This window comes from Rissa tridactyla, chromosome 1, assembly GCF_028500815.1.
Source record: "Rissa tridactyla isolate bRisTri1 chromosome 1, bRisTri1.patW.cur.20221130, whole genome shotgun sequence".
Lineage (NCBI taxonomy): Eukaryota > Metazoa > Chordata > Aves > Charadriiformes > Laridae > Rissa > Rissa tridactyla.
In genome coordinates, this window is record NC_071466.1 from 157,193,937 (window position 1) to 157,221,037 (window position 27,101).

At 47.9% G+C, this 27,101-nt stretch overlaps 1 protein-coding gene across 3 annotated transcripts in view; it reads right to left on the reverse strand.

The window, feature by feature from the left end:
- Positions 1-2,828: 2,828 nt before the first annotated feature.
- Positions 2,829-27,101, reverse strand: part of HIPK2 (homeodomain interacting protein kinase 2) — a 132,424-nt gene continuing 108,151 nt past the window's right edge. For 2 of the 3 annotated variants that reach the window (XM_054190005.1, XM_054189986.1), the window contains 8 exons: positions 26,693-26,912; positions 24,976-25,097; positions 20,178-20,320; positions 19,623-19,802; positions 16,726-17,007; positions 6,485-6,732; positions 5,314-5,474; positions 2,829-3,538 (listed from right to left, as the gene is read on the reverse strand). In XM_054190005.1, coding sequence (XP_054045980.1) covers positions 3,071-3,538; positions 5,314-5,474; positions 6,485-6,732; positions 16,726-17,007; positions 19,623-19,802; positions 20,178-20,320; positions 24,976-25,097; positions 26,693-26,912 — 1,824 coding nt within the window. In that variant the 3' untranslated portion in view covers positions 2,829-3,070. The remainder of the gene's footprint in view (positions 3,539-5,313; positions 5,475-6,484; positions 6,733-16,725; positions 17,008-19,622; positions 19,803-20,177; positions 20,321-24,975; positions 25,098-26,692; positions 26,913-27,101) is intronic. The other variant, XM_054189996.1, reaches the window with a different exon arrangement.

The window sequence follows — 27,101 nt, forward strand, 5'->3', positions numbered from 1 at the left end:
AATGTTTCTGGACTGATTCTGAAATGCAGATGTCACCCGGAGGATAACTCCTGTCCCTCAAGGCTGTAACTGCTTCTAACAGAACAGCTCCACTCCCCCTCGGTTAGAGGCAGAGTTTTCATCCTGGGGGCAATCTAGTTTCCCCTTCCTCCTGCAGTTTTCACAAACACAGCAACCCTTCTGATGCCACTGATGAAGAGAAATAAAATTAACAACAATAACAACAATACTACAAGAAAAAAAAACCCACAAAGATTAAGGAATGCGTGTGCAATTAAAACCCAGAGTAAAATATAATAATAATAAAATAATAATCATAACAACCATACAATAAAATAACATTATATTTCTTTTTCATGACACAAGCAGCACGACGCCCTCGCTCCCGAACTGGTGGGAGAGGAGAGGAATGCAACAGAGAGAGCTGGGCTTTATTTTCCTGCCTCGGAGGAAAGGGGACGTGTTGCCTTTCGGAGCAGAGAGGGGGTAAGGTGCATAGGCTGCTGGGAGACCGCATCCTCATCTACAGTGTATTGAGCTGGAATGAAGGACAGGCAGGAGAAGAAAACTGTGTGAGGAGAGCCCAGGAACCAGAGCTGGCAACCAGGGAGGTTATTTGGTGGTTTGCCAGAAGACAACAGCCTCGTTGAACTGTCTATGCATAACGGGATCCCACCTTCTTCCAGGCCAGCCAAGCACTTACCACCCAACAATGTATTTTTCCTTGTCTTTCTGTCAACTTTTCCCGCCTGAGAGAGCCTCCTTCCTCACTGCCACCCAGGGAACCCATCCCTCGCCACCCCGCCGACGGACCTGCTATTTTCCAGCATCTTGTGAAATACCTGAATACTCCCTGCTCTAGTTACAGGGAAACGTAGAGCGGAACCGAGCAGCCACGTAGACTTCAGCTTTCACGGAAACACGGAAACATTCTATCAAACTCTCTTCTCTCCTTCCTCCCCAGGCCATCCACAGACATGGGTACCCCAGAGACACTTCCAAATATTGGTACACTGCCGTTAACAGCAAAACTCCCCTCCGAACCACACTCAACTGTGGAAGAGGATCTCTTTAGAAACCTGTTGGAAAACAAGACGACCACGTAGTGTTCCTCAGCATGGAGGGCCCACAGGATCACTGTGCTCTCCAGTTCGGGGGTCACTCTGCCGCTGCAGGCAATCTTTCAGGGGGCGGGTGAGAAGGGAGGAGGGAAGGCGCACACGGTCACAGCTATGTTAGAGTGGGTAAGGCCCGATGTATTACAATACTCTTTTCACTTAAGAAACCTGAGTTTGGCTCTCTCAACTGGATTTTCTCGTGCTTCCTTTGGGACTCCAGCCCTTTCCCGTCCCTCCTCCCATCGACAGACGTAGTGAGAGATGTCGGCAACAACTAGTGTTTCCCCCTTTCATGGGCTAAAGTTTTGTTCCCATTTCAGACACACAACCGGGACAACCCGACCGACAACTTGGGAGGACGCTGCCCTCCCACTCCACCGAGAACGTCGGCAAACAGCAGAATGAGAATTCAGTTTCTGGGGAAGAAACCTGCTACTTCAACAGGATAGAAACAGACCAGTCCACAGACGAATCCCCCAACCCTCTGGGAGACACCCCGGGTCTCACAACCGACCTGGTTGCTTCCAGCCCATCCAGTGCTCGACAAAACACCCAGCTATCCACACCTCCAACCCCGACGAGCCTCCCCAACGCCTCGCCAAGTGAGCTAAGATTGACGACGTGGTAAAAAAAACAACGAACCAACACCACCAGCAGAAGAAGAAGATCTGCAGTAACAACCCCCCCCAAAAAAAAAGAAAAAAAAAAGAAAAAGAGGTGAGAGTAAATTCCGACTAGCCTCAGTCAGTTCCTAGGAGTACCAGTGGAAGTAAACCCTTAAACCGCGTCTGTAGTTCGGTAAGGCACTACGAGGGAATGATGTAAAACTAAGACTGTGACAGTTGTAATGGCTGTGCCGAGGAACACACCACAGAGAGAAGGCAGCATCTGCACGCACACGCACGCACGCACACGCACACACACGCACGCACATACCCGGACAATCACATTTGTTACATGCCTATGTTATATCACTTTTCTTTGTGCAATCACATTGAGGAATAGTCTATTGGTATCGTTGAAGTTCAACACAAAATAGTAAAAAGGGCGTATGACCTGTATAGTGCTACATTCTACCGGGGCTGGGGGGAAGTGGGGCAGCTAAAATGTTTCCTCCTATACTAAAACGGCTAGGGATTGAAAAGGAAAATTTACGAATAAAATAAAATGAAACGCAACTGAAATCCAACATACATTATTAGAGATCTCGTTTAGGAATAGCATTTCTCAGGGATTTATCCAGTGTGTTCAAGGAAAGGGAAAAACATCCCCATTGCTTCTCCTCTCGACCAGTGCGGCGCGGCCTGTTTTGCCCGCCTGTGTTTAAGCGTAGCAGGGCTAGATCCGAATTTAGAGCACTGGGACAACATTTTCTCCTCCTCCCTCAGCCTCCCTTACCCACTTTCTATTTCCAGAAAAAAAAACCCAAACCTCATGTATGCTTTGGGATACGGACACCACTGCAAAGATGGGGCATAAACCCTTTGAAATGCTGGATAAATCCCTAATCCATATACCTACTGGATTAAAAACCTAATGGATTTCATTTTAGGTGTTCTGGACAACAAATTTCTAAATGTAGCTCACTATTGGATGAAAATAACCTTTAAAAGTCTATTGGTGAAGTTCTCCAAAAGACAGGACCCGCTGGAGGGTCCTTCTGCTTCTCTCTCTCTCTCTAGTTTGGTGCAGAATGGTTGGTTTTTGTGGTTTTGTTTTATTTTTTTTTTCTGTTCTTTTTTTCCATTTTCTTTTTTTTTTTTTTTTAAATAAAAAGTGTAGAATTGGTTCTCCCCCTTCTTTCCTCCTTCTCATTTCTTCCTTAAAGTCTCCTTCGTTCAAGTTTCGCGCGAGCCTCCCCATTGCATTGTTAGTTTGCCATGTTCTTCAGTACAAAAGCGGCCGCCTCACTCCCCCGGGACGGGTGCGTCTCTCGCTCCTTATTCCAGTGTTTAGATGTAAGGGTACTGGTTGACCTTGGTGGGGCTCAGTGGGTATCCAGTGTAGACTGTGGAGGCTGGAGAAGCACTGATATAGGTCTGGTGGGCAAACTGAGCCTGGTACTGACTCGGGTGGATGGTGGGTGAGGGCAGAACCCGCGGGCCCATGCTGACAGGGACCTGGTGGACGATGCTGGCGGGGTAGGTGGTGTGCTGCACGGCGTGCCGCGCCGACCCTTGGGAGGCCACCAGGTGCGCGACGGTGCCCGTGGAGCCCAGGGCGGCAGGGGCGGTGTATGTGTAGAGGTGGGGCTGGGTGGGCAGGTGAGCAGCGGCAGCCGCGGCCAAGTGAGGATGAACTGTACCATGGCTGGGACTATTGTGCGGGAAAGAGTACGGGGCCTGAGCTATCGTTGGAGTGATGTAGGCTTGCTGTCTCCGGTGACTCCCTGTGCGATCGGTCGTGATGTGCTGCTGGGCCTGGATAAAGACAGCAACAGTGATAAGCGGTTACAAGACAAGAGACGGCTCTTTACCTCCTGAGTGGCGCCTGGGAGCCTCCCTACGACACCAGGACGGCCTCAGAAAAGTCCCTTGCGCTCCTCCTGGCACCCTCAGCATCACCACAGTCCTCCCTTGGAAACAGGTGACGGCAAAGGGTCCCTCCCAAGCCCAGGAAGACCCTGCGTTTTCACACATTCACCAAAATGGCCCCCCAAAGGACAACAGAGTCCCCCACTTTGAGCCACGACCTGCTGGCACAGCTACCACGAAGACCCAACCTTGGACGCCCGGCTCCTAAGAACATCTTCCACGAGTCCAGCCGCTCACACAACAAACGCACGGCTTTTGCTAGTGAATTCTCTGCTGACAAAATGTGGTGTGCTGATAGCTCAGGGGAATGGACTTGCCCAACTACGCCTGGAACAGGCAATTTATTTTTGCTCAGTTAGGGTCTTTGCGGTTATCATTTCCTCGGTTAGTAAAATAACTACTTTATTTTTAAAAGATAAAACCCTTGGCTTGATCAGATCCTGTTGGTGCCTGGTACCCTCATGTAATCACCTATAGTTACTTGAGTACAGGCAATTTCTTGCAGTGGGGCAGGAGCAATGTAGTTTTTCAGGGATTTTTCTAAGTTTTTTTTGGCATTGTACAATAATGTCAACGAGTTTTCCCGGTCATTTGTAGTCACAGTATTACATAGCCAATAAAGTAGGAATTAGAAGGCAAGAAGGGCAATGCTCCACGTTATTTCCTTCTAGTCTTCCAAGCCTTCTCATCCTCTTTGTAAGCAGTCCCTGCGCTGTCATTGTGGTCTAAAATGCGGCAGCCACACGCCTCCCCCACTTTTGGAAACAGCACCTCGCCCACTTCCTCCATTTTCACTCACTTTTATTTCAAGTTTGCTTAAATTTTTAAATTTCCACTGCATTTTGAGGGGGAGGGGACATTCTTTTTATTTTTTTTTTTTTTTAAAAAACCAAACAGTTCTGCTTATATCCCGATCTGGATGCAAACCAGCGCTGTCCTCTGAACTCTCCAGGCTTTTTCCTCTTGAAATGTTGGTAACTGTGCTGTAACTTCCCTACTCCCATTACCTCACCTCAGGGTAGAGCGAGGCCCCAGGTGCAGTACGTGAAGAGGGTGTTATTTACTGAAGCTCCTGGTGAGCCCCGGGTGTTTTGATCACAGACTATGAAACATCTTGAGAACTGCATGCTGCCAGGCAACGGGATTTGCCCAGATCTCAGCCCAGGTTTATCATGGGATGGATCAAACTCATTACATGAGGTCATGTATATGCAGAGAGGCTCTGCTTTGCCTTGTCACATCTGATGGGGACTTCTCTCCCAGTCCTGCAGCCAGGCTGATGCACTCCCTTCACTTGGAAGATACTCTCCCCTTGGTTACCTCTAGCTGAGGAGAATTCAGTCCTTACAACAAGGTCCTGCGTTACTTCTTTGTGCCTGAGCCACTGCGCCTTCTCTCTCGCATTATTCCCACTTACAGTTAGATCGTCTGTCTTCAAAACACACGATTAAGAGTACTGCCAGCCCACTCGGGGGCGGGATCTGCACTACCTCCACTGCCCGAGCTGGAACATCAAAGAATGCAGTGAAGTTGAAACACAAGTTGACCAAACTTGACATGGGGCCCAACTATCATTAGGTCAGAACAGGACAGCCCATGCTGGAGGAGCGGTAGGTTACAGCTGGATGACGCACCACCAAAATTTGTCTCGGTTGACTTACCTGACTTAGATTAAGAGGCTGCTGCTGCTGGAAATGTGCTCCTGGTCGCTGCTGCCTATAGGCAACGGCTCCAGACGAGCTCCCTGAAGAGTGACCGCTGGTGGAGGTCACGGTGCTGGAGGACTTGGACTTGTAGGAGGATGAGTGGTGACTGGTGGTGACTGTGCCAGGAAAGGAAACACATTTGTAGCTTACATCACATTCTTTAATTGCTCACCCTACCTTTTCCTCACTGAATCTCCTCCTGAGTGGCTTTTGGGAGGAGACATACAACAGAAGCAGGATAAGAACATGGCTTCTCTTAATTAACAGAATACCTCAGCAGTGCTTCGTATACACGACCAGCCTGTTATTCTAGAGGCAGACAAGCAGACCCGATATCTGGACCCAAACCGGGCCCGGAGAAGGCTTTATAGATCCTTCAGAAGTGTGAGAAACTGTTCTGCCAGCAGAACTGTACGATGCAGGTACAAATCCCAAGGAGAGGAAGGGAAGTATAGTGTGCACAGCACAAAAAAGGCCTGGCTTGGCTGACCTCGCGGTGAGTAGGAAGGGAGGAAGAAGGAGCTAGTGGGGAGCTCACCCTCTGAGCCTTTGTGTTCACCAGCAGTGCGTCAAAAGAAAGGACTGCCAAGTAGCTCCAAGCCAATTGCTTTGGGCCAGACTTCCACCATAAGCCCCTTTTCAACACATCGTACTACCTAGCATCGCGGAGGCTCTGGGTGAGCAAACCTCATCAGTCCATAATGAAGATCCTGGGGGAATGTTCTTCCCAGAAACGTCAACAAGTTTGGATGAAAATGCACATGTGTTTTCAATCTCTTACCCGTTTTAAAGTAAACCTATGGAAAAGCAAGGCAGCAAAGGTTCACACTTGCATTTGGGAGCCTTTCATGTCAAATGTTGAGCTAAAGGCTGCATTCTGTTCTTGGGTTTGCACAGAAGTAACTGGGAACGACAGTTGCCCCCATGACTCCTGACTGTACCAGGGCACATAAATAATGCAATATGGCTCCCAAGAACAGATGTGTCACTTGAGAGAAGGGCAGGAGCACGGTTTCTTTGGAAAACAAAACAAACAAACAAACAAAATGAAACCGAACAATGAGATTCTTCCAAGATAAATCATTTATTTCTTACTAATTTTCTTGACGGAAGAGGTGCAATTTACCTGGTGCCAGGCTATCGCACTCTACCAACACCTCACTGGCCTGGGTTTTCAGTGGTGGCACGATGATCGTTCGGGGGTTCCCACTGCAGTGAGTCTCTGGAACCCCTTTGGTGTCGTAGGTGTTCCCGTTATTCTGCCCTGCGCGATGCTGCACGGCGTACGGGCTGTTGTTGCTGGAGGAATCGGAGTAGGGGGAGTCATGCACGGTGACACAGCTGATGACGTTCTTCCTTTGCTTGGACAAGGTGCTGAAACAGAAGCACACAAGTGGAAAGAGTGAATGGGCAACGGTCGACTCAGAAGCCACCAGAAAACTCTGCCTGCAGCAGACGAGCTCCGTAAAGGCAAAGCAAACTCTTCAGTCCTCTGCCAGAGAGGGGCTGCTTAAGCCAAATCCCAGGCTTCAAAACTCACTCGCTGCTATTCCAGGAAAACCTTCATGGAGGTCAAGGAGTGAGTAAGACATTGTGGATGGATCTTATATTCACACTGCCTAGAATAGCACTGAACCAGACTGCCAGATTTATTTTCAGACTGCTTTTTATATATGTGTGCAGTAGCAGCCCAGCAGTTATACTATGCTTTGTTGCAAGTCTCACCACCCACACAAAAACGCGGCGGTTTCTCCCAGCCTTCCAGCAATGATTTAATAATAGATGCTACGACTTTTCATGATTAAATCCCATGAATCTACAAAATACACTCCGTTCTATTTACTAATATGGTACAATAGGCATATATTCTCAATAAGCATTTGAAACTGAGGAACGAATGAAGAAAAAAATGAGCAAAGTATGCAAAGCTTTTGGTTTTCTTTTCTTTCTCTGAATAAGCACTGGGTCTCCTGACTCTAGCGTGCATTATCAAGGTCCTGCTGCAGCTAATCCATCTATGACATCAAAAAAGTGATTAAAAAGGAACATCAACACTTCCAAGATTAGTGCTAGAAGTTCATTAGAGTAGACTGCATGAGTACGATTGGGATTTGCTCTGCTATTGTGTCTAATTATTCCTGATGGTTTCTCCTTCCTGTTATGAGCTTGTTTAGGGAGAAAAAGAGAGAGCGAGAAAGAGGAGGGAGGAAGGGGGATGGTGAAGATTTGCTTAAATGGCTCACATCCTTGACAGTGCACAGACCTTGACTACAGAAAATAGCTGCTATGTTTCACTGATTGCATTATGTTGTTATGGCAACTGAAGTTTTTAAAATGATGAAAAGAAATGGATAGCACATAAAAAGCTAAGTAATTAGGCTTAATGGTGGAAACAGCCCCAACAGGAACAGAAATACCATGGAGAAAAAGGAATCCATCTCTTAACTTCTTGAGCGTGCACTTTAAAAAGAGAGAGAACCCTTTCCCTCCTCTCTGTTCACTCTGGCTGGTGCAGCCCAGGAAACAGCTGATTAATGCCGTCTTAATCTGGGATGGAGCCCTTTGTTCCCTAGTCTCAGCATCGCTTCTTACCCAGGGAAAGCTGGAGCAGATCCTGAGAACAGTTTCCTTCCAAGGACATTGTTTGCCGCATTTATTTTTCACAGTGCACTGGTCCACAGGAGCACTGGTGGGTTCCCTTCAACTTGTCTGTCCTAAAGCCCCTCCGCCAGCGTTCACAAGCTGCAACTCACCACCTCGCTCCCAAGACTTGTAACTGAAAAGCCATCTCCTCTCCCATCAAGAACGCCTTGGGGTGCTGCAGTCACAAACAAGTTACCGTCACACAGACTTTCTCTGGGCTATCATCACAGGATCCTGGCGTGCCCCGAAGAGGACATAGGACCATGTTGTTCTACGCACAGTGAAAAATATGTCTTGAGAGGTTCCTGATATCCTAAAGCACTGACACTTGAAACAGGGCAGATGACAGAGCAGGAGGGGAAGCAATTGCATAGCAACCTGGAAGCTGAAAGCAATCCTTGCGGGGACAGGTATCTTTTCGACAGGGAAGGTGTACCACAGCGAACCCTCGTATTCCAGCTTTCTGCAAGGAGCTGGAGAGCGTTGGATTAGAAATGGAAAGAGCAACAGCCTATCTTAGATGGACAACCACTGTATGTGAAGAAAGATGTAGCAGTTTGGATATGGTGCTAAGAAAGAAGAATATTAAGCTAATAAAAATGACGAATATTGCATCAATATTCCCCTCTCCTTCAGTAGAAATGCCTGTAATCACACATTTATGAGTACCCAAACTGCTTGCCCTTTGCAGCTACCCTTGGCTGCCAGTTGGGAAGAGATATATATTCTCTACCTCTGACAGTTATTACATTTTATAAAGAAAAATCAAGTCACTAAAGAGTTTTCTGACAACTGATAAGGTCTAGCTATTCTTTTACAGTCCCTTCCTTACATGAGTGGCTGAACTGCTGAACTGGAAATACTTGCTCTCGGCTGACACTTGACATGGGAAGGCTGAGCAGTAGAACTGGGAAGGTATTTTTCTGTGTAATCTGTGCTATTTATTGTTTTAGAATGGGCATATTTTTCAGCAATTTGATTGAGGGCTTGTCAAAGCAGGGACCATGAGAAGTCCCCTTCCAATATTATAGCTCCTTGGTTACAATAAGAAAATCAAGCAGATCTGTTTGGTTAAACAAATAAGTGACCCAAAACCCAAATCTTTCCAGAGAAAGGGACTGCAGCAGGATATTAAACTCATCCCATGGATGGGAAACTGAAAAGGACCAGAGTTACGGTCCTGCCAGGCCTTACACAAGTGCTCAGCAATACTAGAATGTGTCATCCACCGCAGTCAGATGGACTATTCCAGTAACAGAGCTAAAGCACATGGGTAAATATTTGCGGGATTGCGGCCCAAGTGATTAGCCTCTCGATTCATCACGTTGCATCATTTCAAGCGCACGAGGAGCCGCATCGAAAGCAGCTGGATTTTTGTCTTTAGGAAAGGTAACGACTGCGGTTAATGTCAGAGCAGGCAGTCGGGACTATCCACACGCCCAGCGCTTGGCACCTGCTGTGCCACAGCCTGCCCGGGAGACTAAGGGTGGGAATTTCAAAAGTATGAAACGCCCAACTCACGCTGAAAATCACCTGATTCACAGGCTTAGGGATACACGTTGAGCCAAAATGGGGGCTTTTGAAAATTCAACCCAGAAGAGCGAGCGCTCTCCCTTCTCAAAGCCTTCTTGCTAGCCAGCAACTGCCCTTCCAGCTCCCTCTGAGGACTCAGCTGCTCTCCCCACCTCGCAGTAACGCAGGAGTCGTCTGTGTGAGGCCCAGGCCGATGTAGCGCCTTCCCTGCTCACAAACTATCGGGACTGAGAGCTTTTACCTGTTGACACAGCACTTGCCTACTCAGCAAGCTTACTGTATTCCCATAACTCAGCCACAGCTTTTGGGGATGTTTGTGCTTACACAGAAAAATAGTATTGAAAGTCTTGCCCCCTTCCTACTAAGCTGATTCCGAGCCTGGTAATTGCTTTCCCTCCCGCAAGCACAGTAGCAGCAGCTTACGTGATTTAGTAGTGTTGAGAGTCGGCATGTGTTCCTGGTCAGCTTGTGTGCCTGCCTGCATTATGTGGGCAGGTGTATTTTAATTCTCCAGAGAAGGAAGGGGGGAAGATTACCAAAGTGGCATCTACGCAGACTGAAAAGCAATAAGCCAGGAAGGCTTTTTAACCCTTACCGGCTGGAGCTGCATCCTCCCTTTCAGAACAGCAGTTGGAAAAATATACATTGCTTTGTAAGTTTATTATTAGTTTATGAGTGGTAGCCCATTCCCACCTGGTCCTGAAGGGCTTGTTCTCAAACTTGAAACAATTCATGTCTGTCCAACGTGCAGACACAGAGCACGACCGTGCCTTCGAACATGCAGAAGCAGCTCTCGGAGACAGCCCTCTAACATATACCACGCTGGCGAGCGCACAGCGGAGAGACAGACGTGGGTCTCTATTCCCCACAGCAAGGAAAGATCTCCAGGAAAAGTCCAATGGAGGAAAGAGAAGATAGTCTGTGCACAGGCACAGGGCAAGAAACTAAGGTGGGCATCTCAGATACTGTCAATGGAAAGGTGCCGAAGGCAGATGTTGAGAATGAAAAGTGAACGGAAATTAAGGAAAAGAAGATTCTGAATTAGGTCTTAACAACAACATCGGAACCCTCTAAATAGCCAAGGACAAGGACAGGGACAGCAGCTCTTGTAATAGTGCAACTTGAGATGATTTCTACTTGCTGAAGGCCCAGCCCAAAAGCTCAGTATGTGATAGCATTGCAGGAGCAGGATCTTTTTTCCCTGAATACCTCAGAATATACCAGAATACCCTGAATACCCCAGAATCCCAGAAAAAGTAAATGGAGTCAAGCAGGGGCAATTTTTCAGCGTTTGGTTCACCCAAAGAGATACAAACCTTTCAGTGTGGCTGACACTACAGCAACAGAGGCTTTCAGCTCTCAAGGTCACCAAGGTGGCCTTCTAGTTTGGGGGAAGAAGGCACCCATCCCACAACTGTGCCTTTGAACTGGTGTGCATGTATACCATGGCACGTTAGCTTTACATCACATCACAAAAATTCTGTTCCAGGTCTCTCCAAACTTAATAACACGCAACCTTTTCAGTTTGCTGCTTCGGAATAATCCACCTATTCTAGGAAAGGATAGAGTCAGCCAACAAAAACTCCCACTACAACTGCAATCGCTCTCTTCACGTTGAAATCGTATGCCATGCATAGCTCAGGGTTGAGAACATGCCCCTCTCTCTTCAGCTCAGCCTCCATCCCGACCTGTTAATCTGCTCTCACCTTCTTTGTGAATATGTGATGGTAAAAAATATTTCCCGAGTACTACACTGAGGCCATTTTATTAGGGCCATACAGCACGTGCTGGAGCTATTTAAGTCATATATACTGAATTGCTTAGCAGGTTGTAAAGGTTCTGCTGCTGAAGGTTTGATCAGAGAGCTACTGTCTATCTCTGTTGTTTTAAGTACTAGCTGCGTGTCGGTGTGTCTTCTGGAGATAGAAGGCAGCAATCTTTTTACGAGATGACTGTGGTTAGTCAACGTATTGCTATGCAGAGTCAGTTCATTACTCTGCACAGCATAACATAGCCACAATAGGCCAGATGTCAAAGGAGAATTACAAATGGTATTTTGACCCTCACACATGCACATCAGCAAGTTGGCAAAAACACCTGGTTTTCGCCTGCCAGCGATTTCTGTGCGTAAGGGGAATGAAAGACCTCTGAAGTAGACTCCACCACCACTGCACTACAATGGGAATACGGCGAACAACTTGCATCAGCTCACGCTCAGTTATAAAGGTGAGACTCACACAGAGACTTCACCGTACAGTTTACTATTTTAAGAAAAAGCAAAAAAACACCCCAACCCTGCAAGAATTTTGTGCCAGTGAAGATGGCCAATGAGGCAGTTCCTCAGTACGTCCACATGACAGCTGTGGTCAGTCTTCCTTGCCTACAAAGACAGCGATTACTGTGAGGATCCCATGGAAAGCCAAGCTTTCCCACTTATGACACGAGTGGGGAAGAATGAGGGGCTCTCCTGCCTCTTTGGGGTGGAAGCACCCTCAAAACCACCCACCTCAAGGCCATTATGATATTGTTTCAAGAAAAGAGTCAGGTTTTCCTTGGCTTCTGCACTTATTGCTTGGATGGGAAGTCATCTAGGCACATCACAATGGCCACCTCCACTGCCTTTCCTTCCACTCCTTCCTCCTGCGACGTGGCCCTTGGCAGGACGTGGAAATAGCCCTTGTTGCATCACCAGCACAGCCCGGCATGTCCCTCACGCAGGACCGCGTGTGCCCTTCCTCCCTCCCATCACAATTCAGCCATCTCAGGGTGCAGTTGCGCCTCTCTGCTCTGCCTTTAGGTTGTTACTTTATTTTTCTCTGCTTCTAAGCTTCAGAAACATTTAATCAAGGGAGGATTTACATTTAAACCACTGCACCATGTGAAGTTGCGTACTGGGGAGTACTTAACCCCTACTACTTGCTACTTGCTGAACGGGTGCCCTGATTACTGCAACTGCAGTTGCACTGTTGGGCTGTCTGTCTGTCTCCTTGACTTTCTCGCTAGAGCAAGTAGAGAAACTTAAGAGGAATAAATTTGTAAGAAAAATATCAAGTCTATGATCTGTTTTCACTCTCTTCAGTGCTTTACAGGTCATGTTGAGACCTAAATTCTTCTTTCCAGAATAAGTAACAGTCAGGATATTCTCTTACAGCACAACAGTAAATAACTCTCTGGCCTATAAAGTCTCTTTGTAAAGGAGGCTCAACTGAGAAGTCTAGAAATTCACTGATGACAAATAACCAGGGTCACAAAATTGTTTCCCATTCATGTAATGCTTTTTATATGCAAATTTTTTTTTCTGCAGTTCTACAGGACAAAATGTCACATGCAAAACCTTGTGGGCACGTGTTTTTACCAGGTAAAAACAATTTCATTCAGTAAAAATGTTCCCTCTTTATTTTGAACATTTCAATTTTTTTGCTATTATTTCCTTACATTTTGAAAGAAAAAAACCCTCCTCCATTAAATCAGAAAAGAGAAGTCTTCCCCTTAATTAGCTAATCCCCTAACACTTTCTCCCCTATAAATAAAAGTTAAAACTTCTTGTAGTTTTGAAGCTTGTCCAGATTTCCCTGTGTTGGAGATATTACTAGAAAAATCTCAATGTAGCCTGCAAAAAGCCTTAGTTTTGCCAAACTGACTTTTTAAATCAGGAATTTGCCCCCTGAAAATCTCTGACCGTTTCTCTTGAGGACTGCCCCTGCCGAACTGTACCTGAGGTCCCTCCTCCGTGATTTCGCCCCAGGCGCGGGGGCCGGGGCCCAGCAGATGGCCCCCTTTGACAAGGCTCCATCCAGCAGATCCTCCAGAGCCCACCTCGCACCAGCTCCCCAGCACCTTTACCCAACAGGAGCCCAACATTTTCAGATGACTATTGATTTTAAAAAGATTACACCAAGCTACACTCATCAACAGTGCAAAACACATGCGAGCAAAGGAGGATCGTGCTGGCCTGCCTGCCTGGTCAGCTGCTATTTCATAAACATCCTACTCGAACATCTGTGCTTTTCATTAGGAAAAGGAAAATTCTGCCCATATCACACCGAATTCTTCAGATTTTTCTTTCACCAATAAAAAATTTGCATCCCCTGTACAAGAAAAACACTCTCTGCTGCTCTGATATTACAGAGAGGCTTTTCTGTCGGAGTAAATCCCAGCTGTAGGGCTCCGTTACCGCATCAGCAATATCATAATTTATCAGCATTACCAGTCCTTCTTAAACTGAGACTTACGAACTCCTACATCCTCGAAGGATCTACCACTTCTCACAGCCACAGGTAGCTCTAATCTCTCTTTGCTGAGCAATCAATAAAATAAACATTTTTAGTCTCAGGGGTCAAAAAGACATTTCTAACCCCACAGGAAATAAGAGAAGGAAGTGCTGTCTCAAATTCAGGAGTTGATCCAACGTGAGTAAAGTTAATGCAAAGATACCACTGCTATCAATAAGATGGGATCAGGCAATTAACTTGGATCTGTCAAGTGCCATATGACTTTGTATTCTAATCTAGAAGAAGCGAATATTGTTAGGATGTGACCAACAGCATGTTGCAAGTCATTCCTTATTTTTCACCCCCACACCACAGCTCTTGCCCAATAGAGTAATATTTGCATAAATATGGGTGAGACAACACATTCTTTGCACGGTTTCATTTTTGACTCAGATCTTGAACCTTTGGGCACCGATTATACTAAAGCACATACTTCACTGTCCCTCCCATTTTTCTTGGAGGAAAAAAAATAGACCAGTAAGAAAATTTGGAGGTACTTTCCCAAATGTGATGCGCTTTCAGTGAGAAAGACCTCAACTTTGGCAGGGGGAAAGTTCATTGGCATTAAATGCTGATTCAATTTCCTTGACTGGAAGCTACGTTGTTACTCCAGCTGAGAATCTGGTCTTAGACACGCCCAGGTTGAAAAGCACTGAACGAGTTGATTTCACTCTCCTGGAGACTTTAACCAAAAATTCTCATTCTGGACGTGCTGTTTTCCATCTGTGTGTCTGCTCCTAATTCTCCACTTGCTCTGGTTACATCCGCACCGGCAATTTAACTCACTCTGGAATTCCAAAAGGTGCCTGAGAACAGCCTGTGTCCGTGCAAAATGTCTCTACATGGCTCAGAAATTAAATCTAGTTCTTAAGCTTTGGCCTTCCAGGAATGCTGTCGCCCTGGCACTCTGCATAGATATGCCATATGGATACAAAAAGTAGCCAGGGATCTGATCCCAGGCAGGAACGTGTCCTGAATATGCTCTACTCATATCAAAGCCAGTTTGTTTATGTAAGTCTGGCTCCTGGGACTACTTTCCTAGCCCCTCGGCAGACCTTGCCTGAATATTTAAATACCCCAAATTCCCAACTTGATTTCCAGGTATTTTCCAGAACTTTGTTCTGTCTGTCCCCCTGGAGAGATGCCAAGTGAAGAAACTGGTCAGATGGCAGCAAAGTTGAAGCAGAGGAGACAACAATTAGCTGAAGTGGCTGTAGGATCCCAGCTCTTCTCTCCACCCAGCTCTGGACCCAAGATGATATCCAGGCGGTAAGTATAAGTATTTGCATATAATTTCCCAAAGCCTGGGATCAACAGCATGGGTAAACATGCTTGCACACAGCTCCTATGGCCCTTGAGATACCTGTCCTCTTCGTGCTGCCCAACCTCACACCCTTAGTTTTTAGCATCTCTTTTATCTTGCCCTTCCTTCCCCAGAAGAGCCCTGGAAGCGGGAACTCCTTATTTATAGTCCACCTGACTTCCACCCTGACCTTCAGCTCTGTCTGGAAAGATGCTTTCTTCTCCCTGTCACACTAAGGAATACTGTAGCAATTTTTTTTATTTTTAAAAAGCGAAATATTTTACGCTGCCCTGGGATCAATTCCCCACGATAACCATTGCATTCATGGCAAGCCTGAACGTGAGAGGCACTGAGCTCCCGCTGCCCGGTGGAGTTCGCTGGTAGGGAGAAGGGGAATGGGGAGCGACTGGCAGGAGGCAGGCTGAAATTGCAGCCCTTGGTGCCTGAACCGTGTGGCTCCTCTTTGCAGATTTTTAGCTCCTTGAGGCCAAATGCATCTCATCTGCTCTGTGCACATTTGTGGTGCTCTACTTATCACCGCAGTGCAGAGATGCAGAGATACAGACAGATATCTCCACTGATTAAAGGAAAATCTGCCATAGAGCATGTCCTAAATAAATAAAAAAACTAATTCACTCTCGACAATACGGGAGGGATAAAGTTAAAAAATTCCTAGCTCAATTACCAACATAAAGATGGTATAATTATTCAGCTGTCTGCAAGGCTACTTCTCTACAACTTATAAAGCAGAGTGATGTCTTGTGACTGGCATCAGATGGGAAACCTATACTGCTTGCATGTGATGAAAGGTGCTGAAAAGCCAGTCCTGGAAAATTAAGTTCTCTTTCATCCACAGTAGATGATCAGCAGTGGCAGCGGTCCTGGGCCGCACTGTTCACTCAGGTGAGTTAATTGTCTGAGGAGCAAACTCGGTCACCACGGTCTTTACAGCCTCATCTCTGCCTCTGCAGCGTCAGTCGAAAAGCCATCAGTTTCTGCCACTTAAGACAATAGTTCGGGGATGTGTTGGCAACACAATCAGTACTGAGCAAACCTCCTGCAATGTATTTACCATTATTGAGTGTTTATGAAACAACCACTGACTGGTTTTCAGGACCTTTTTTTGGAAAATAGCACATATGGAAGGTGTCATTTAATGCTCTTTACAGATGCCTAGATCACTCAGAAAGAGAAAAGGGAATTTTAAGCTACCTTCCTTCCAAGCCCTTCTTTTTGTCATTGTTATAAACAGCTATCTGACTTAAAGAGGCTCATCACTACAGGATCTCTACAGTTTCCTTTCAACAGTCCTGAGAGATAGACAAAACTATTATTTCCTCTAACAGATGAAAGACTACGGCACAGGGAGACTACTACACTTCTCCAAGGTCACACAGAAAATGTATAGCATGGTAGGTAGCGTCACCTAAGTCTACGGAGTCACTAGCTAGTATTTTACCCTCCCCATCATCTTTCCTCTCAAATGAAAGACGACCCAGGTGCTGAGACCCAGCTGTAGCTCCTGGGACCCTACAGCAACTCCTGGGATGCTCCAGTACTTCTCCGCCCCTGCTTCTCCCTCCTGCACACAGAGAAGTGCAGAGAGCCGCTGCTCACCTGGTGGGTGCATGTTTCTGCTCCTCCTCTTCATCTGTGTCGCTGCTGATAGTGATGACACTCACTGCGGGGCTAGGGGTGTCGGGAATGATTATCGTCTGCCGCTGCCGCTCCCGCGTGGTGCTGGTCGCCACATCGCCCCAGCCGCAGGTGACGGAGGTGCTGCAGGCAGGGCTGTTGTGCACCATGGCACAGCGGGGAGGCGTGTTTTCCTTCACTCGTTTCGACCGCTGAGGCGAGCTGATGGATTGAGAGGATGAAACTTCATAGGTGGATGCATTTCTGGAAACGGGAAAGCTTGTTAGTTGGTTAAAACTCAGTTTGCTCAAGTTGCCCGTCACCGTGGCTTTTGATTCCTGGTCTCTGATTCAGTGGCACTGATTTATGGAGTCTAGGAAAACTGCAAAATTGGCATAGTCACCTCTTCAAAGGACAGAGTGCCTCACATGAATTATTCATATAATTGGCTGAAAAGTAGTTTCTCCTAGTAAAAAAATTCAATTTTGTTTTCCCCAGAAATTTCCAAATGAGCAATGCTGCCTCCCAGGAGTTTGCGCTGGGAAGCAGAGGCTAGTCACACAGCCCAGACATACAAAACACAGGCAGGCACAGTATGGCTGTCACAGAAGAAGGAAGAATCCAAATGATAATCTCTTTCTCCTGTATCCTGCATGGATGCATCGTGACCAGATATTTTTTGTCCAGAAAAAGCTAAAGGTAAAATTAGAACTTGTTGTGGAAAACAACAATCATTTATCAGGAAAACTGCTTTTCTTAGCTGAAAAGTTAATTTTCTGTTTAAGAATCTTTTCAATGAACATTTCCTTCCCAACGCTTCATCCTCTAGGACAGTGGAGTCCCATGGATGGGAGCACGCAGATGGGAGGACAGATACTGTTTCATTTCATTCCCACGTGAGGCAGCAGATACAGCATATATAAATCAGAAAGAAAAGAACAACCTTTTTATTATGCAGTAGAAAAACATTCCCAAGTCCTGTTTTTTTTTTCCCCAGTCTTCCTACTTCAGCTTGCGGGCCTGACAGTTGGAAAGGGCCCACTTGGATCTGGGATACAAACACAGAACCTGTCCACCAAACAGTGCACCACAGGTCTGCAGATGGGAATATTTACCAAAGCACACTGGCTAAGCCCATTTCACTCATTTCCCACCTTTTCTTTCTTCCCTTTGTTTTTTTAAACTTGTATTTCTTCTGCCTATTGCAGAACATTCGCAGGTTCCGAAAGGAAACAAACAAAGTTCTGGTTTTGTTCTACAGTGAGGCCTCGGCGGCTGCATGTTCAGCTTGGCCCAGAAGCTAACAAAAGGAATAGGTGGCATCCATCAAAAGGAAGTCATTATGGACGTATCACGCTATATCAACTTACACAGGCTCTTTTGCATAACAAATGGCTGCACAGTAGCATTTGCAGTGCTTTTTGAATACCAATGAGCGGCACGGAGTACCCTCCTCTCCAGAGGAGCACGTTCCTCATTTGGCTACAACAGCATCACAATTAATGAAGCTGTAGAAACCCCGTTGCTCCGAAAGTGTCCAATTCCTCCTGGATACTGCCACCCTGCCCCTGGAGAGGGAAGGGAGAGGGGAGGCCCTGCGCGGGCACACTGGTTGCAAAAGCCTCTCTCTTTTGCTGGCTTGCTGGGGACGGAGCTGCCTCTGCTCTACATTACGAATGGACTAAGACAGCTGGAGCCCACCCAAAGTAAACGCAACACTAGAGAGCAGATAAATGGGAAGGATTTAAATAGTGGCCTCTTAACTAGAGTCAAATTGGTTGTGAACTCAGAGCTCCTCTGGCCCCAGTCCAGTCACCCAGGAAAACCACAAGCTCCTCTGTTTTTGCCACTGCACAAGTGGTGACCCATTTTGGTTCTCTCCCCTGCACTGTTTTGTTTTGGTTTGGTTTTTTTTAAAGAAATGTGCTAGTTTCGCAGCCCAGAGGACTTTCCCCAGAGCAGCTGCACATACATCTTAAACAGCCTTGTCCTCTAGGCAAGATCCCAGGCCTGCGACAGGCGCTGCAATAACCCTGCCGTTTGAGTTGTGCCACACAGCATAGCACGAACCAAAACCCAGTCTCCTCCTCCCAGAGTCAAATGGTCCTACTGAGAGTTGACAGATTTAGGTGTCTAGGGACACCCTGTATGAGATAGATACCCTTATAAAGTGCTCTCTGTTTTGAGCTGCCATAATAATAGGCCAGCGTGGGTATCTGTTGCTGGTGTGTACTGTTGAAGACAGGGGCCAAAACCCCACGTTAGGGGCTAGAGAGCTTGAAGATGGCCTAAAGCCACCCCAGTCCTCCACTCCGCATGGCATTAAAGCGCAGAAGGTGGCAGGTCATCATTCCATTGCTTTTGAAAGGGCAGATGTTGCATGCACACGAGGCAGGTGCTCCTGAAGATGCAGCCCCCGGGAGGTGCGCCACCCTGGGGAAATGCAGGCGCTGCACTCAGGAGCGCTTCTTCGAGATGATGTGGGAAGAAAAGGCGTGGCAACTGGGCACTGCGCCACGCTGACCTGAGAATACAGTTACATTTCTAATTACGGTGACTACAAGGCCTCAGGTAATCAGAAGGGCATAACGAGCTGAACAGGGACTGTGTCTCCCACCCTGCATCCCCTCCAGCCATTGACTCCCCCACAAAATGACGCTCACTGGGTATAAAATGCGCCTGGCTACCTCTTACAAAAGGTAGCTCACAAAAAACGTGATCTTATCACTTGTGGGCCACAGAACAAACTGATTCTTGCCCCAGAGATGTCAGAGACGACCGCCCTCGTCAGCACACCTGCACTGCAGGGACTGCGTTCAGAACCACCCACCTCCCCGATGCCACAACCGAGGCCATCGCCGGGAGCCGGGCACACTCACCGGGGCGCCGACTGGTGCTGCTTACTCTTCCTGGAGGAGGTGGTGGCGGCGGGCGGCTGTCGCATGACATGGGCAACACCCACGTTGACGGGCTGGGCTGCGGGGAGAGTCACATGGCTAGCTAACAGCGCGGGCTGCTGCATGATGGGGTTATAATGGCTGCCGTGAGCGTGGGTGTTTCTGCAAAGGGGGGAGACAGGCACACGTTTAAAATGCAACCGGCGGCTCCTCGGCAGGCGCTTCCATGGGCTCCCACCACCTTCACCAAGGCACCCTCCTCTGGGGCCCGTTGGGCTCCCAGTCCCCCCAGGAAGGAGCGTTTCCCTCAGGGAATTGACCAAAGGGAGCAGCGTGGGCACGGCACTCCGCTTCAAGGACCGGGAATGGAGAAGCTGCCCATAGCTCCCAGACAGGATGGCTGTAGGCTGCAGCCTCCTACCCTTATACTTCCAGTCTGCAGCCTTGCAAGACCCCATCCCTCCCACCCCAGCTCTTCTCACGCCTCCTCCAGCATCGATGGGTACTTCAGGGAGCCTGCCAGCGCCTCCAGTTTACCTCCAGTCTGCCAGTGGTTGGGTGCCCGCCATGGACTCCGGGATGACGGTGGCATGCTGGACAGAAGTGTGGGTGGCCACCCCGGTCAGCTGCTGCCAGGCAGGAGGGAGCAGGATCTGCTGAGTGCCACTGGGCCATGCTTGCTGTGGGACAGAGGAAAACCATTTCTTAACAAGAGGCATCCTACACCGAGTGTGGTGGTGGTCCATGCTCAGCTGGGGGGCTCCTAATAACGATCACGGTCATACTACCTAGCTCTTACCACTTTTCAGTCATAGATGACAAATACTTTTAGGAAACCACAGTAAAAGCAGTAAAAGTTATCAATATAGAGAGTGCAAAGGAGGGGAGAAAAAAAACCCTGCGATCCAAAGCAGCAACTGTGTTTCAGGTTAAACTGGGAACGGGAGGGATCGAAACTGATCGGCGTTTCAACCCAAACATCAAACTCTTTAGCACCTGTCAAGTTTGACTCTCCAGATCAGTTGGGCTCTATGGTGCCATTGTTATTTTCCCCCTCCTACAGCAAAGTTCCCTTCCCACCCCAACAGGACCTAAAAGACTTCAGGAACCTAAAGGAACTTAAAGAAGAACCAACTTTTCAAGGATCAGGAAAGAGAAAAGGGGGCTGCAAGACTTCAGTGAGGAGTTAAAAAAAGAGGAATTTGGGCATACCAAAAAGGAGTGCGTGTCGGTCACTGAGTGCTCCTCAGGAAGAACATCTTGCTACACAGGCCAAAGAGCCCAGTCACCTGCTTCCAGCTGACCAGGAGCCCCCCGGCCAAAGCAGAGTGGAGCCATGCATAGCTACACATCACGTGCCTCTCCTCTCCGTGTGCTCTCCAGCTGTTTCTGAGTGGGCCCCCACGCTTGCAGGGGTGGAAATCTCTGCCCTGTGAGTTGAGCCATCGTTTTGCTATGCAACCATCCCTCCAGCTGCGCTGCCACAGGCATGACTCAGGTCGTCCTGCTCCTGTGACTCCACACTGCGAGTCAGATGATTGGTTTTTTGACTTGGGAAACTTTTTTTGCTATGTGCTGCCTGAAGGTAGCTCTGGCAGCTTCTCACAGCCTGGGCTGGGGAATGCCAGGGTACTGGCTACGGCTGTCCTTAGTCCCAAACAGCACCCCTATATTGGACCCATGTTGTGTTATCTCACAGCTCTAAGCAGGCTAAATTTCAGAGGAGAGGCTTCTTCCAGACATGCATTTGTCCCCATCACCATCCTTCACAAGAATCCTGTTAACTATTCCTATATTCCCCTCCTATCCCCCAGTAAAAAAAAACAACCACCACATCACACCACTCCTCAACGCCCCCCTCCCCCTTTTCCCACTTCTGCTCCAAAGTTTGACTGTCTTGTAATTTTCCCTGTTGCTGAGTTAGATGAAAAGGCTGCTACGATGAGGCCTCTCGGCACCATCTGCAAAGGATGGACAGTCACAGGGCTCCTGAAAGCTCTTCATCTAAGGAGCCACAACCACGGACTGGTGCTGCTTGGAGGAGGTAGGAGGAGGAGGCAAAGACACAAAAAGATCAGGGAGCAAAAAAGCTTTTTTTTTTTTTCCTTTTCTTTTTTTCACTTTTTTCCCCAGCTTTGATTTAAAAGAGGAGACTAAACTACTGTTGCAGTCAGTCCCAGGGGACTACCTGGATTTACTTGCAGAGCGAACTGCTTCCTCCCTTTTCAGGAAGAGAACTGAACAAATCTAAGCTCCCTTCCCGACTGCAGTGCATAAATTTAGATGCACTATCAGGGTCCAGGCACAAATTCCTCACTTATTAGGTAAGGACCACTGAATCATTTAATCTGCAGATAAGACTTGTCTAGGCTGATGCACTAGCAGAGTGTGCTGTGCTTACACGCGGGAGGCTTGTGCCGGCAGCCACAGCCTGGTCTCAGTTATTGCATTACTGCGAAATTGTGCCACTGCGGCGCAGCACGGCACCGGCCCCTGCGCTCGGGAGGTGGTGGGTCCCCCAGTGGGACAGAGCTCCCGCTTCAGATGTACAGCAAGGATGACTAATGGAGTAAGCATGTTTGTTCTGAAAGCCGGTGGGCAGGACCTCCGTGGGAAGAAGTGGTGCTGGGAAGGCGTTAAAAGGAGAGAAAAATCAAGAATTTGGGGCATTATTCAAGGACAGGGGACAGTTCTGGGTCACGTTATGGAAGCCTGCCAGAAAACTGTACAGCTTTGTCTCTTTCGAGATCTGAAGCTGCAGAGAGCTATTTGTAAAGACAGGATCAGTCTCCTTTGACTGGTCTCTGTGCATACAGTACGTGAACCACACTTGCTTGAGAGGGTGAAAATAGACGCAGGGAAGTTACAAATAAGTTACTTTCACCACTGGCTCTGCATCTTGCAGGCTGCTTGCTCTGTCTAGCTTCACGCCACAGGCTGTGGACACACAGGTGCCAGAGATGATGCTCCAAATCCATCACTGCCTCTGCCCTGGGTCCCTCCAGCTCCTGGAGCTCCTTCCCCTGTCCCTCCTCGGGGACTGCTGTTCTCATACAAAATGCGCAGGGAGAGCTGGACACCGGCTGCACTGGGGTGCAGTAAGGCTTTGCCAGCCACGGCCACCCTGATGCGGGCAAGCACAGTGACCTGCACCGTGTGCTGGGCAGGGGAGAAAGCCCATGGCTACTCCACAGTGTTGGGAGCACAAGGAGCGGCATTGTGCCGCATCAGGGGAACAAGACAGGTCCCCCTGATGAGGCACAATGCAATAAGACAGGTGGAAAGACAGAAGTGGGCTCCGGAGGTGCTACGCTCTCTGCTGGGAACAGTCCCTCTAGTAGCTGCAGCAATCGTGCGGTCCGGTCTGAAGAGCTTTAGATAAGCAGCTGTGCATGAGAGGAATAGCTCTCTGCTGAGAGAGACACACGCAGCCGCTCAGAGATCAGATGTGACTACAATGCATTACAAAGAAGCTGTGTTTTTCCACTCAGGAAACTGGAATTGGGTACAGATTTGTTTATCAGACCAGCTGCTCAGCCCGAACCGAGCGAGGCCCGCGGACACCAGATGCCACCGGCATCAATCAGAGCGCCTTGCCATCAGAGCGGCAGCTAGCATTTCTCGTTGCGTGAGACAGACAGATATATCAACAGGCAGACTGCCTCTCTTTTATTAAATCAGAAATTAAAAATCTATGCAAGCGAGGAGTATTTCTCAGAAACAGCTGAAATTCTCTTGTGGAAGTGACAGTGAATAAAACGTCAGTAGAAAGTATGAGAGGGACAGCCCGTGAAATGGGAGTTCATGTAGCAGGGGCAGCACAGAAATTGGTAATAAAGCTCCTCCTGAACACTCCCTCCCTCCCACTGACCGCGTGGTGAACCCAACAAGACCACCTCGAGAAGAATGGAGCTGGAGGTACCAAGATCTCTCAGGATACTGCCGCCTTTGGGATGCTTCAGACCCGACCCTCACTCCTTCAGGCCCCACGTAACAGCACACCTCGGGAGGCCTGGCAGAATGGCGGGGACTTGCAAAGCTCTGTCACCTCCTTCACCCACTGCCTTGGCTGGCTTCTTGCACAAGCACTAGGTGCCTGCAACGGTGCCGGCACAGACTGCTTCTTGCTTTGCCATTGTTTTTATTCCCCCTGCCTGTCAGGCTCTCCCTTCCTACCAAACAAGAGAGGTGGCCACACAGGTTGTTAAGACAGGCTACAAGAGAGGTAGTAGGTTTGATGTTTCAGATGGCCCTCTAACAAAGATTCCGCTATCGGGAAGGGGCAGGGCACGTTAGCTAATGGAAGTCACACAGGCTGCAAGTTGTGTTTTGATCCGTCTTCACCAGACAAGTGTGGTTGGCAGCTGGCAAAGAAAGGCAACTGCACCAACAGTCTTACCCCAGCAATGCAACGCACGGGCATAAACCCTGAAGTCTGCTGGTACCTGATTAGGTATGAAGGCACTGGCATTAATTAAGGGACAGATTAACCAATCCTGAGTCAGAGGCATGCATTTTTGACTTGTAGGTCACCTTTTCCAGTCTGTACAACTTAAAACTAACTATACTAGGTGCCTTTTTTTTTTTTCCTGCCAGCAACATGCCTGATACTGGCAGAGATACCATGGCATCAGCTGAAAACCAGTAGGGGCAGATTCACTGAAGCCAGCGTAAGCAGGAATGAACTTCTCCTCCTTCTTGAGGAGCCGGAGTTCCCCTTGAGGATGTGCATGTGATTGGTGGTACCCATTCCCGTTCGGGGCTTTTCTGGGAGGAACCATGCTTTTCCTGTGAGTGCATTTTGGACAATTGTGCCAGTAAGCGCTGCTGCCAAGGAGAGCTGCTGGGCTGTGGGGCCCTTGCCTCTGCCCCCTACATCTCCCTCACAACTTAAGAGCAGAGGGCAGCTCATAATACAGAAGGGCGCAAACTTAAAGCACAAAAGATATTTATCAGCAGCGTGCAACTCCCTAGCACAACCCCTGGCCACAAACTACCACTGAAACCGCGAGTTCAGGAGGATGCAGGAAGGTTATTACTGGTTCCTCCTCAGCAGAGGCCTGACACAGCTTCCCCTGAAGCTTCCCACTGATTCCAGTGGAGAAGCAGAAGGAAAGAAGGTCTTGCCAGAGACTTTTGCAACATTGTCTTTGAGCTGAACAATGAACTGGGGGAGGTTTGGACATTTTGGAGAAAGCTGGAGACCGTTATATGGCTGCCCAAGTCTCTGAGCTGCACCGTAGAAGACTCTCAGAGAAAGCTACTCTCATGAGCCTCCAAGAGCTAAACAATACAAAAAATACCCACCAAGCTCGGTGTGTTCAGAGCTACTTACCTGTGCGAGGAGTCCTGGCTGGATCTGAAGAGGCTGGGCCCCAGGAGCCTGAGTGACAATGGGAACGGCGTTCTCCATCCGAACTGAATACCCAGCATGCTTCGAAGGGGAAGCTTGTAACCCTGTTCCACCAATACAAAAGGTACAGCATTAGCCATCAACAACACTGCTAAGAACAGGGGTCTGGTTTTCAGAGGTGCCGAAGGGCGTTTGCTGATGTCCGCTTGAATGTGGACTTGCAGTGCTCAGTCCCTCAAAAAAAATCAGGTTCTCAGAGCCTCACCTATTTCACCCCAGCCCAAAGATGCCCATCAAATGTTGATAAACATGACATACGCGTAAGGGTAGAGCAAAGATATTTACAAAGATATTAAGGGATTAACTGAGTTTCTATTTTTAGGGTACCTCAAATCTGTGGGAAACATCTCAATACAATGTGCACAGGGAGAAAAGGAAGAGAGGGAATGGCTTCTCTTCCCCCATGTTTTCTGGTTTGACAACAGAAAATGGTCCTTTCCAGCCAAAAACCATTGGTATGTGAGAATGCTCTCTTGTGACCCAAGTGGGACAGCGGGATGGGAATCCAGAATTGCGCACTCACTCAGCCTTGATCGGAATAGGTGATTTTCTCTTGCACAGCTTCTCAGGACTCATATTAAAAAGGCTCTGATTTGACTGCATAATCTAGTGCACCCCAAACTCCAACCGTTGCTGACTCCGCCACGCGTTAGCCTAACTGAGCTGGAGGAAACTTCCCTCTTGACCACCTTAGCATGTGGCACAGCCTATGCTACCTCCTCTGCTTTAGAGCTTTCTCAAGACAGCAAGTGGAAGACGTTAGCTTACATATTCTAGCAATACATTTCTGAAGTCAAACCCTTGAGATGCATTTTAACTATGTAGAAGAGGTCTAGCTAAACTCTCCTAGTTCAAAAGAGCTTTGATAATCTTGCAGAACATTTAACAAGTGTCTAGAGACTGATCCACAGACAGGCTTGTAGAAATGAAGAGCAGAAGTTGCACCAGCTGAACCAAGGTCTATTTAGACCACTTCCTACAGACACCTGGCTAGTTTTTCCAAATTGCTACAGCATGTAGAGTCAAGAGAAGGACAAGTGGCTGAATCTGATCATCACACAAGTTGTCTGACAATGGTACCTGCCACCGGTATACACAGGCAGAGCTGTTTGCAGCAGGGCTGGAGCTGAAGGAATGGTAATGATAAATTGTCATGAGTGTATGTTACAGGGGCAAACTCTCATCTCCACCAGCACCACAGTCGCTGCTGCATTAACCTCCTGAGTTCCTCTTTTAACAACTGAATCACTGAGAAGTGATGAACCCGTTACTTATGTACTGATTTATCGTTGTTGTGGGGGAAAGTTTTCAAGTTTACCAAAGTGACGTAGATGAGCCTCACACTCTGTTCAGGGCAAAGGATGAAAACTATCACATATTCTCCCCCAAGCCCTTCCCAGTGCCTGCCCCATTGTTTTAGAGCAGCCACCTCCAACTCATGATGTTGGAGGTGCCTGCAAGATCCTCTGTTGTTGCAAACGTTTCCATCTGCAGCAATCTCATTGCACTGATTTACTAGGCCAGCATTTTTCCTACCATACGATCTGCACTAAAGAAGCTTGTTTCCAACAGGAGCTCGCTGAAACAGCAGTGGGGAGGGAGCAGCAACTGGCCAAGACCTGGTGAGGCCGTTACTTACCTTGGAAGCCCGGTGGGCAGACGATGAGAGCTTGCTGGAAGGGGTCGGGCCGGGCACAGATCTGCGCTGTTCCTGTCTGCAGGGGCATGCTCCGCTGGGCCACCGCAGCCATGGACGCCGCTGAGGGCTGGTAGAGTGCAGATTGGTAATTTAGTATGGAGACCTCGGGGTTGGCTAAGGAAATAGTGGCACTGGAGGAGGTGGGAGCCAGGTTGGTGGTCTAAAGGAATGACGGGAATTAAACAAAAACAAACAAAAAAATGAGGGAGATGGGTACGTTGGAAGAAGCAAAACCCAAAAATAAAATAAAAAAGTAAAATAGAGTAAGATAAAGTAAAAAACAAACAAACAAACAAACAAAACCAACAAACAAAAAAACCAGCAAACCAAAACCAAAGAAGGGGGTAGA